The 12,420-nt window shown below is 51.1% G+C and overlaps 1 protein-coding gene across 7 annotated transcripts in view; it reads left to right on the forward strand.

The window, feature by feature from the left end:
- Positions 1 to 12,420, forward strand: part of SFXN5 (sideroflexin 5) — a 113,195-nt gene that overhangs the window by 48,769 nt on the left and 52,006 nt on the right. For all 7 annotated transcript variants that reach the window (XM_032410709.1, XM_032410704.1, XM_032410703.1 and 4 more), the window contains 3 exons: positions 9,639 to 9,692; positions 10,523 to 10,579; positions 11,957 to 12,022. In XM_032410709.1, coding sequence (XP_032266600.1) covers positions 9,639 to 9,692; positions 10,523 to 10,579; positions 11,957 to 12,022 — 177 coding nt within the window. The remainder of the gene's footprint in view (positions 1 to 9,638; positions 9,693 to 10,522; positions 10,580 to 11,956; positions 12,023 to 12,420) is intronic.

A 12,420-nucleotide genomic window follows, 5' to 3' on the forward strand; every position in this document is an offset into this window, starting at 1 on the left:
AGGTAGGTGAATCCCCATAATGCTACCAGGAACCTAGACTTCCATTTTTCTACACCATTCTCAGTGTTGGCTTCTGTCATCAAAATCACCTCATAACCCAGTATGGTTGTCAGAGTTCCAGCCATCACATCTATATTACAGGGAGGAGAAAGATGGGAGGAGTAAAAGGATGTACTTCCCAGTGGGTCAGTTCCCTTTAAGGAGACTTCTTCAAAGTCTCACACAACGGTTCTGTTTACATTTCATGTAGAATCCCCCAACTATAGGGATTCTGTTACTAAGAAAGAAGGGAAGAATGGTTGATATGTAGGCAAAAAGAATGTGCCATAATAATTTTAATAGGTTGATACGTAGGCAAAAAGAATCTGCCATAATAATTTTAATAAATATTCCATCAAGACTTGAGAAAGAAAGATACATCACTTAGCAATATCATCTCTTTACCAAACCAGAGAAGTTGAATTTGGGGCTCATTTCCCCATAAGAGGCCCAGTGGACCCTTACTTATACAATTAATGGCTGCCATTAACTGGGATGAAGTAGCTAACCCAAGGGACACCAGCACTGTCTCTGGTTCACAAGGTGTTATTTTTTTTTTTATGACACCCCATCATTTTCTACTCTCTTCTTCCTACCCAAGACGAGTCAGTTATTCCAAGGTCACTAGAGCCTTGCAGGCATCCTGGGAACTTGGGTGCTGTCCATTCTTGTGTGGTTCAGGGGTTTACTGCTGAAGCAGATGCTGTGAATGTCTTCTGAGGACCAATCCTCTCCCAGCCTGGAGCAAGCATCCCTCTGTGAATAAATGTGTAGGGTATGAGAATAGGGTGCCCTAGCCCTGAGATCCTGTATGAACACTTGACTGAGAACAATGGGCAGCATGAGCTGGGACATCTCCCAGCAGGTCTCAGTGGCGGCTGGAGCCAAAATGCCAATGCTCACCTAACCCCACTTCCTAGTCCCAAATATTCATATTCCATGATTCAGAATAGCTGGCCCAGAGGCCAGGGCCTGTGAAGAGTCATTGGACGAAGAGAACTGGTGGCCTTCTATCTTGGCACTTTGACGAGATAAGCAATCAGAGGGCTCATGGTCCCATTCCTTCCTGGGCCATGGCCTGGCCTCGCATGGAAGGAGCACTGTGGCTGTTTTAGTCGTTCTACCAGAGGCTGGCTCCCACTGGCCACATCAGCTCCCCTAAGGCCCCTACCGTCACCTGGTAGCACTGAACATCTCAGCAAAGGCCTGGTCTGAAGGGGACTGAAGGTTCCAGTCCACACCTTAGGGAAGCCCCTGGTGTGATAGAGTGCGTAAGAAATATATACATGCAGAAGCCACTAAAGTGCTTACCAAAATAGAAATGGGGTGCTGGCGAAATGTGCTAGGAACTGGGTCCCTGAGTGATGAAGGGAAGGGGTGATTAAGTCTGGCAGATGCCTCAACTGAGATGCTTCTGGAAACAACATCCCTGCTTCCTGCCTAGGTGAGCATCCCGGGCGCGACCCCCGTGTGGTTCCCGCCTTGCCTGAGAGTAACCCCGCCCCCACCCTGCTCACTCTCCAGAGCTCAGGAGAAACGAGCTGGTTTTCTCCCAGAGGCTGGTGCCAGTTTAGTCAGCAGATTTCACAGATCCACTGGCACCCATGTAGTGTCTTATTTTAAGCTTAACATTTGAAGATGGGAACTTTTCCCCCTTCGGTGTGTGGCAAAGAGATCCCAATTTATACATAAGCATGGTGGCTAAGCCAGTGCACCGAGGCTGTTCCCAAGGCGAGTGCGGTTCACGGCACCTCTTCTTCGGGTACCTTCCCAAAAGAACCCCGCCAACCGTGGTTGCTTGTAACTGGCAGTTCTGTTCCCAGGTTTCCACTAAGCAGTGTGCAGCGCTGTCCCTTCCATGCACACGTGGCTGGGGGGAGGCAGGGCCACTGTGGCGGTCCCTGTCCTATCCTCTCTGCATTTCCCCACCGGCCAGCCTGGACCCTGCACCCTTGGCTACCAGAATGTCTCACATGCCAGGAACTGGGTTTCTCTTGTGGGCCTGAGCTCCTCCCAGGTGCTCTTGTGCCTCTCTCCTCTGCTCTGAGCTCCCCGTGACACTGCTGTCCTCCTCTCCCTTCCCCCTGTCATTTTTGAACCGTCAAAACTCAAGGCCCCAAACCCCCATATCCAGCTGGGAGACCAAGGATGGCAGACTAGAGCATCCCGTCAGTGAGTCCAGGGGCCCTGCGTTACATCCAAACCAGATCCCTGTCTTGGGACATTCACAGCTGGGATTCTATACGCTGAACCCTGTGGGTTTTAACACCGCAGGTGTGTGCGTGGACTTAGAAACCTCAGAAGGTGCTGGTGTGGGTCACTTCGTCTCCGGGGGAGGGGGAGGGGTAGACTACAGAGGGTTCACTTCGAATGAGGATTTGGCTGTGTCCCAGAGCCTTCCTGGTGTCTCCCAACCCTCCTCATCCCAGACTCTGCTTTTTCACACATTTAAATACCAGTCACAATTTTCTTCCTGGCCTACCTCCATTGTAACCTGCCACCAGTCAGTTGGGCCTGGTTTATACCCTACAAGAGGTGTTGCTCAGTTAAGCTAGAATCGAGCGGTCAGGGACAAACATTTATTTGACAAAAGATATTCTCTTTAGCTGGTTGGGATCCTTTAAATAGCACCCCTCATGCACTGAAGTGTTACTTTTCAGATCGTTAGCCACATAAATCAGAAGATGGAGACAAAGTAGAAGGAAAAAACAGGCAAATTGTTGAGTCCTGGGGCCCGTGGCAGGTCTTTGAAAAATGAAGAGGAGCATTTTAGAATTGAGTGAGTCAGTATGGAGGAAGTGGGTATGAGCCAGGGGAGTGTCGCTTTACCAGTGAGGACTCCCAGGTATGTGGTAAGTGAACGCTGAGGTTCTCACCCCTCCGAAGCTTCTGGAAGCTCTCGAGAAAGATTTTCAGCAGATTTGTACTACTGAGATGAATACTGCAAAGAAGGCAGGCAGGGTGCTGGGGGAGCGTAGGACAGGGGACCTAACTCGCCTTGAGGGCCAGGGAGAGCTTCCTGGAGGAAATGACAACTAAGCTGAAACCTGGAGGATGAGGAGGGATTAGCCACGTAGAGGTGGGGTGGAGGGGACAGGGACAGTTGCTGGACCCTGTGCTGTCCTCTGTACTCATCCCCTGACTTGGATTTCAGCACCCCATTGTTTTGACACACACTGTTTCCTCTCTGGATTTTCTGTACTTTTAAAACATCTTTCTCCTATCCCTCGAATCAGTTTTGCATGGGCGGCTGCCAAGGAAGTGGGGGCTGCTCAGTTCTCTCTTTCTGAGCCCCAGTATCATAGGACATAGGATTGTGACCAGCAGCCTTGCTCCCCTATCTTCATCTTCTGCTGTTCACGGCCCACCTCTGGCCAAGCGGCTCGGGGTATTTGGTGGTGCCCATCTCCCCGATCGAGACCTTATCTCTCTGCAGAGGTTAGAATACTCCGAAGGAGGAGTCCCGAAGGAAAGATGTGATTTTTCTTGTGGGCCAATTGCCATATGGGTGCCATTGGCCCCATTCTGGATTCTGTCCTGAGATGAGGCTCGGGCACAAAGTGCCCTTCTTCCTGGACTGGCCGGGGCAGCCCCAGAGTTGGGCTGTTGTCACCAGATGGAATGATAAGCTAGGCTGCTCCAGAACCAACATCACTAGTGAAGACATAGTTCAAGTGCACTAGTAATGGTGCAGAATTTTGGACCACAAAGCACAGCATAGTCACTCTTCATATATGGCAACCCCTGTATTAAACAGCTATTGCTAAGACAGTGCTGTGTAACAAACATCCACAGCATTGCCGTGGCAACCATAAGCATTTAGTCTTGGGGGTCTGTGATTACCTGGGGTTCAGGTGGTCTTCACTGTGCTTGACGGAGGCAGTCCTGCTTCTCCTTGCAGGTCTGGGGTCAACTGAGAGTCAGCCGCCACAGGCTGTGCTGTGCTTCCCGTGCCTCCCACCCTCCTTGGACGAGGACACTAGTCAGGGCGTGTCTCCTCATGGCCATGTTGGACGCACAAGATGGCCAGCAGAAACACGTGTGCCCTCTGAGGCCTGGGCTCTGAGCTGGCACACTGCCACCTCGTCCCACATGCACCTGGCCACAGCAAGATGTATAGCCAAGCAACGCCCAGAGCATGGAAATACATTCTTCCCATGACAAGGGTATGAATGCAGGGAGGAGTGAAGAATCGGGACCAAATACTCAATCTGCCCCTCTCTCCAAAGGCCCACACCCCCATGCAATTTGGACCTTAATAAAAGGAGTAAGGAAGAAATGGGTGGTGGTGGTCATGGTCACGGTCCATTATAGATCTTTTCCCTGACCAAGAATTCATGTTCTCTCTCTCTCTTTTTTTTAAGATTTTATTTGTTTATTTTAGAAGTGGGGGGAGGAGGGGCAGAGGGAGAGGGAGAAGCAGACTCCACACTGAGCATGGAGCCTGATGAAGGGCTCCATCCCAGGACCTTGAGATCATGACCTGAGCCGAAATCAAGAGTCGGATTCTTAACCAACTGAGCCGCCCAGGCGCCCCCAAGATTTAATGTTCTTAATAATGAATTAGCAATATTCTTCTAGTACATACAACACAGTGTGGGAGCAACTTTGTGCTGAGTACTTTGGGGGACATCAGAGAGATAAGCCCTGATTCTACCTTCAGGAGCTCGCTATCCTTTGAGTGATGAGGCTTGTGTTCAAAGACAAGATGGGGGCAAGATGATGCTCAATTATGTAATGCAGATTGTAGAGTTCAGAGAAAGGAGAGACTGGCAAAAACTAGAAAAGAGTGAGATAGGAGGAGAGGAACGATACTGACACTTTACACCTAATGAGTACTTGCTGCACGCCAGACACTGGACCAAATTCTTTCCATGCCCTGCCTCCCCGCAAGGCCATCCAGAGAGGTACCAGGGTAGTCGCCATTTAACAGATGAAAAAAAAAAAAAAAATGGAGGCACAAAGAGCTCAAGTGACTTGTGTGCGGTCACATGGCTGGTAAATACTAGAACCAGGATTTGGGTGCAGCTCTTCCTGTGACCAGAGCCTGCATGTTAATCACCAGGGCCCATGGCCGGCCACTTGAAGGGAAGTGGGCAGCAAAAGTGGACAGATGTGTGAAGAGGACAGCTGCCAGGGGGTGGGAGCTGCGGAGGGGACCCCAGCCGTGTTATGAACTATAAATGGGAGCAAAGATAGGATGTGCGATTTGGCCAAGGTCCTGCAGCAAGAGAGGGTGGAGGCTGGGCTGGAAATTCTGGCTGTTGGCTCTCCTTCCACTCTCCCTGGTACCAGCCGCTTTCTGGGCTCTCTCCACCCGTCTGCGCGGCCACGCCTGAAGCGTTTCCCTCTTGGAAGAGGTGCAATCCACTGGCATTGAAGCCGGGTGGACTGGCTCCCTCTCTCTATCCATCTCTTTCCTCCTTTCCCCTGCCATGTTCTGGAAAGGGCAGCGTGGGGGAATGTGGGCAGGTTGCACCAGAGATATACATCTGAGAACTGAAGGAACATTTATTTTTAATTTCGACTTAAAAAGAAAAAAGGAAGTTATAAAATATCTGCTCTTGCTCCTGGGACTGTGCAGATGGTGCTGCGTGTTGCCTAATAGGGAATGGGGCTGGCATCCATGTGCTCCTGGCCCCAGCAGCCTGACTGTAGGACCTGCAAAGTGGGATCCCTGTTCCCCTTGCCTCAGCCTCAGATGGTTCCCTTGGGCCCCGTTTGGGGGCAGAATGCAGCATGGCTTTCCACTGCCTCTAACCTCACCCTCCCCAGGTCTGCTGATTCTTCAAACCTCCTTTAATGAGACCAGTCTCCCGACTGTTCCTGCTCCCGTGAGCGTGCACTCTTGCCCCCCTCCACGCACATGCGTTCACACGCATGCACATCTCAGCTCCATCCCACCACTTTCTTCGGCAGCCAGAGCACACTGATCTCACCTTCCTGAGCGCTGGTTTGGGTGTTCGCATTTATCAACTTGACATACCCAAGTACCTGATTAAACCGTCTGGTCATTTCCATGTCCAGGTATTATAATGGATCTTCTCATACAGTTTCCTGTTTGGTCTTTGTGTTTATTGTTGTTAGATGCCATATATTCCTCTCTTCCCGTATTCTCCATTGAGAGTACCATGGAACCTGGTGCATAGAAGATGCTTGGAAATGGGCATGGAGTGATGGAGTGTGACTCTTCCTTTGTGCTCAGGTGAATGAGCTGGAAAAGGAACCCCTCAAATCAGAGAGTTGGAGCCCTCAAACCAGGAATCAGGAGACCTTTCTGACTTTCTCTAGCTTGCTGGGAAGCCTCGGGCAAATCACGGAATTTCTCTAAGCCTCAGTTTCGCCATTTGTAAAATACAGAAAGTAATCTTTATTTTGTCTGAGCCCCAGAGTTCTGATAAGGATCATGGTAAGTGACATAGGGGAAATGCTTAGCAAAATCAATCAATCAATCAATCTCTTTAAGAACACATAAGAAGTCAGAGGTGCTCAGCATGGTTAGAGCAGGAGGCTGGGGCAGGAAGCTGGCCAGGTTTGGTCAACAAGGAGAAAAGCTCACAGGTTACAAGGTGTGTGTGTGTGTGTGTGTGTGTGTGTGTGTGTGTGTGTGTGTTACACAGCCTGGGTACTATTTCAGTTTTGGGTTGTGGTTTGTTCTGGAAGAGACTTGACGTCACATTAAAAAAAATGCCTGCCGCCAGAAAATAGAAGTGAAGACAAAAATGAGAGAGAAGTTTAGGAAAGGGAAGAAGCTAGGAGCGAAGTTTGGGCACAAAATGCATTCAGTGAGGGTCTGTGCACTGGACAGATGTGATCCGTAGAGATCTGGCCTGAGCTCCTTGACAGTCAGTGCAAAGAGAGACACGGTTAAATGCTCAATGTCTGCAAGACAGATGCAAACCAGATGCTCAGAAGTATAAATTTCTGAGCCCAAGACTAGAAAAATTTCCTCCAGGAGGATTCATAAATGGGACTCTGTGATGGAAGGAGCAATGAGTGTCCTGGACAATGGTTGTCTGGTAAATACAGCGAGTCCCAAGGGGCTGTATCTTATGACACTCCTGATGGCCCAAGCTCAGTGCAGGGGGTGTAAGGGGGATTGAGGAGGAGAGGACAATGTGGTCCATAATATACCCATGCTCTATAAACCAACAGATTAGGGGAATGAATTGCTGAGTTCCCAACAGTGAAGAACAGCTTTTATCTCTCCAGGCTTTGGGAGGCGGTCAGACATGCACAAGTGTACACAGACGTCCACACGTGCATGCACGCGCACACACACACTCGCTGGACTGCATTGTCCGCTCCCAATTTCAGGCCTCTGTAGGCTCAGCTTCCTCTCTGTGGTCTGGCTCCTGGTGGCTGGAGCCTGACTAGGATGAGGCCCTGGGTTCCCAGTGATATTTCTCTTCCGGGCTGGGTGAGGAGGGATTCCCTTTACAGGCAATGGGGCAATCTCAATTGACTTCATACCTGCTACTTGGAACCCAAGAATAGAATTTTAACCAAGGTAGGACCTCCAAGCTCAACCCCTTCACTCTATAGGTAAGAAAGCTAGAGCCTCAAGGGGACTGTATTCTGTTGGAGACACTGTTGGCTGGAGATCACACAGGGATGGGGCTGAGGCTGAGCTCCAAGCTCTCCTGATTCTCACTCCAGTGCCCTAAGCTGTTGCTGCAGAGAAAAATCAAACTGGGATCTCATTTTGAGGAGAAAAATCTCATAAGATAATTCCTCATTGGAGCTATGGAATGGCTTTGCATTACATAATTTTATTCAAACTGATATGGGCCAATAAATATAAATGTGTGTGTGTGTTTGCTGTCTTAAAACATTTTAATGTTTAAAACATGATTTACAAATGCTGCTGAGGATGTCTAGAATTTGATTTACTGCATAGTATTGAATGTTTATACTTACTCCTTACAGAAATTCTTGCCAAAGAGCCATTTTATCTACAGGAATAATAAATAAGTCAATATGTGGATGGTTGTGCACATTTTTCCCATATGCAGTGGTACTTGGTAGACATTATTTTGCACACAAGCATTCAAAAGAGACACATGGATCTCTGAAGTCCAAAGTTTGCCCAGTTGTCAAGATGAGACAATTAATCTTGACTTAAACCAAAAAAACAAAGTCAGCAAGTCTAGCTCTTAGGTGACATTCGGGCTTTGGGAATAATGACTCCACACCTAGCTACCAGTACTCAAAATGATTTTTATCTGGGATGCCTGGGTGTCTCAGCTGGTTAAGTGTCGGCCTTCCACCCAGGTCATGATCCCAGAGCCCTGGGATCGAGTCCCGCATTGGGCTCCTTGCTCAATGGGGAGCCTGCTTCTCCCTCTGCCTCTGCCGCTCCCCCCTGCTTGTGCTCGCTCTCTCACTCTCTCTGTCTCTCTGACAAATAAATAAAATCTTTTTAAAAAATAATTTTTATCATCGTATTTTATTTTACTTTTTATAAAGGTTTTATTTATTTATTTGAGAGAGAGAGCATGAGCTGGGGAAGGGGCAGAAGGAGAAACAGACTCCCCACTGATCAGGGAGCCCGCAGCAGGAGCTCCATCCCAGGACCCTGGGGTCGTGACCTGAGCCAAAGGCAGCCGCTTCCCTGACTGAGCCACCCAGGCATCCCTCTCATCATATATATATATTTTTAAAGATTTTATTTATTTGACAGAGAGAGAGATAGCAAGAGCAGGAACACAAGCAAGGGGAGTGGGAGAGGGAGAAGCAAGCTTTCCGCGGAGTAGGGAGCCCGATGCGGGGCTCGATCCCAGGACCCTGGGATCATGACCTGAGCTGAAGGCAGACGCTTAACGACTGAGCCACCCAGGCGCCCCCCCATCATCATATTTTATTTTTTTATTTTTTTAAATTTTTTAAAAGATTTTTATTTATTTATTTGACAGAGACACAGCGAGAGAGGGGAACACAAGCAGGGGGAGCGGGAGAGGGAGAAGCAGGCTTCCCGCGGAGCAGAGAGCCCGATGGGGGCTCGATCCCAGGACCCTGGGATCATGACCTGAGCTGAAGGCAGACGCTTAATGACTGAGCCACCCAGACGCCCCCTATCATCATATTTTAATCCTCACAAAAATCCTATGGGGTGGCCAGGATATGAAAGAGCCGGGTTAGCTGAGTGGAAGTAAAGATGTTGCTTTGGTTTGCTTCTTTATTTGTATTGTCCCCCGCCCCCAGTTATGGAAATAATATATGTCCAATGTTTAAAAGAATATAGGCATATTCGAGAAGACTGTGAGAAAGTACTGTGTCACCCGACCTCCAGAGACATCTACACGCTGGGCTATAGGTTTTTGCATGGAGATATGTACATGCCTATGTTTGTGTATATGGTTATACATACGATGTGATTTCTTTACAAAAGTGGGATTGTGCTGGGATAGAATTCCGCAGCCTGGTTCACGTGCAGCCGGCACCATCCCACTGTGGCCAGCAGTTTATATGTATACATCATCCACCTCAGTTTGTACAGATCTAGTTTACTTTGGTTCGTGGCTGTGTCATTTTTCTTGGCAAACGTGTAGGATGTTTCTTTTGCTTTATCCAGGCTTTCCTCTCTTTCTCTCTCGCAGGTAGTTGGTCTTCTCTTGCCCAACCAGACATTGGCATCCACTGTCTTCTGGCAGGTAACAGCCCCTGGCAACAGAGGGCTCCCGAAGGAAGGACCCAACAAGTGCTCGTTAGAACTCCCTGTCCCAGTGTCTCCCCTCCAGGCCCCTCAGGGAAAGTCACCCCACTTCCCGCCCCTCCCTGGCCCCGTAGCCACTGGGGGAAGCCCGGGACTTCGGATTCTGCTGAGCAGGTCCCAGCAGCCCACACCTAGGCCATTTTATGTGACTCTCATTTTTGCACAAAGGGATGAGGGCTTGTTTGTGGCTTCCTCCTGCTCCTTGGCTGTTTGTCCCAAGGCCTGTGACCTCGAGGTCCTCAGTCTTGTTTCGATATAAGCCTCACTCAGATCTGCGGGGAAGGTAAATCCATCACCAACCCCCAAGGTAGTAAGTGTTTGGTGCAAGACACTGGGCTGGGATATTTTTGAAAGAAGTTCAGGGCTGTTAGTAATTCTAGGGGCTAAATGTCCACTTTCTATCCAATAAGTAATATAACAAGGATGATGTCAAAGGCAGTGAGGCCCGTTTGGGGCCGTAAGCGCCATGATTCCGGGAAAGGGGACGGTCCCCAGGTTGGGAAGAGCTGCCCGCAGGGGCAGGACCCCTATCCTGGTTTGCCAGCAACGGAGGGGTTTCCCGGGGTTTCCATGCTGCCGCTGGCACAATGCCGGGCAAACGGGAACGGCTGGTCCTGCTGACCTGTGGGATGGACAGAACCACCTGTGAGCTGGAGACAGCATCCCGTGTCTTTCTGGAGGCTGTGGCCACCCGTGGTCCAGGGCCGGCGCCCACCCCTTCCCTGACGTCTCTTCCCTCCCGCCCCCCCCACCCCCGTTGCCTTTCAGTGGCTGAACCAGAGCCATAACGCTTGTGTCAACTATGCAAACCGCAACGCTACCAAGGTGAGCGCCGCAGACCACCATACAGTGGCAGGGAGCGGGCCAGGGGGACCCTCATCGTCCCTACAGTGTGGCGTGCCACCATCGGGGGCTGCTTCCTCTGAGTTAAGCCTTGTGCTCCTCTAAGCACCTGATTTAAACTGCCAACCCTTCTAGAAGGGCCCCGCCGGGGAGGGGCTGTTCACATGAAGTGAAGAAGGCCCATAAAATGGAAATAGAATGGAGGCGGTGAGAGGGAGGAGCTCTGTTGGCTTCAGCATCCTCCTTGGGCAGCTCTTATCCCCAGATCTTGGATTAGGATGGCATCAGCCACATGGGGACCAAATTCCCCTAAAGCTTCCTCCAAGCTTGCCTGGAAGCTGTCTTGGTGCCCCCAGACGGTCGGCTGTAGAGCTGAGGGCTGCTCTTGAGGGGTGAGGGGTCTGAGGGGACCGGCCCCTCCTCCCCCCAAGTCCCCTGCGCTCCTGGGGCAAGCTCTCGGTGGAGGCCCTGTCGCCCTTCCCTCTTCTAGGAAGGAGCTGGGCCCCTGCTTCACTGGCAAGGCTGTCTGTCCTGCACTTCTGTCTCAAGGCAGCGAGAGGGGAGAAGGAGTCCAGGTCCCCTTGTGGGGCTGTCGTTTGGGGAGGGGAAGGTGTGGGCATTCTCTAACCCTGGAGCAGAGAGGGGAGAGCTAGGGGCTGGCCTGGGTGGTGGAAACTTCCCGGCCTAAAACTCTGAGGATGCCCCCCTTCCATCCGCATCTCACGCATGTGACCCACATGTGTATACCCCTGCTTGGATGGCTCCCGTTTGCCTTAAACCAAACATCTCCAAAACTGCCGTCAGAGCACAGTTAAAGGCAAGTTCCTCAGCTCCTTCTCAATGTGATCCGTTGCAACCTGGGTTGCATGTCTCTGTAGAAACGTTGAGCAACTGTCATCTGTTGGCCTGGCAGCCCGGTTGCCGCCTGGGTTGACGAGGCGCGGGAGAGCCAGCCAGGTGTAGCCAGCCATTTCCACCGGGGCGGTCCTCCAGATACCAGCAGCCCACGTCCAGCATTCGGTCCTCCTCCCCTGGCTCTGCTTGCCCCAGCCATGAATGACCCATTTTGGCCCTTGCCGTTGTCTGCCTCCAGCCAGCAGGGTCTGCCAGTGAGCTCTTGAGAACAGGGCGAAAGTGCAGCGGGCCCGTTGGCTTCTCCCGGGACATTGCTGCCCTGTATTTCCATGTCTGGAGCTGTGCTGACGGAGGCCCGGATCCCTTCGGCTTCCAGAGGGACCTTTGCCTTCTCACCTGGTGGTGGGCGGAAACGTCTCTTGCAGGCTGGGGCTGTTGGCAAGGGCGGGGTATGGCAGCTTTGGGCACCCAGTGGACCTGGAACTCTCTTTCTCTGCCTTCCAGCCTTCTCCTGCGTCCAAGTTCATCCAGGGCTACCTGGGAGCTGTCATCAGTGCCGTCTCCATCGCCGTGAGTAACTCTGTCCCCACTTTTTTGTCCTGCTGCCCTGCGGCTGCCCCCTCTCCTCAGCAGCTCTGGCCAGACCTGTCCGAGGTCAGGGCCAGGCGAGGGTGTGGGAGACAGGGTTGTGTGGGTGGGCTGCCAGGGCAGGCTTTCTAGGCAGAGAAGATTCTGGTGACACTTTAATAGGCATGAACTTGAATAGAGAGAGTGCTGCAGATTTTGGACAGCAGGTGGGGAGGTGAGGTGGTGCCCATGGGTGACGCAAAGGGCTGCATACTCCCGCTGAGGGCAGGGGGTCTGTTGCTAGAGGGGTCCGTGTTTACCCAGCACCCTCCCCAGAGGAGCTGCTCGTCACTCTCGGTAATATGGCTGATGCAGGAAGTGAGGGGCTCAGGAACAGTTGT

Source organism: Phoca vitulina, unplaced genomic scaffold (assembly GCF_004348235.1).
Source record: "Phoca vitulina isolate PV1807 unplaced genomic scaffold, GSC_HSeal_1.0 scaffold12, whole genome shotgun sequence".
In the NCBI taxonomy this organism is placed as follows: Eukaryota; Metazoa; Chordata; class Mammalia; order Carnivora; family Phocidae; genus Phoca; species Phoca vitulina.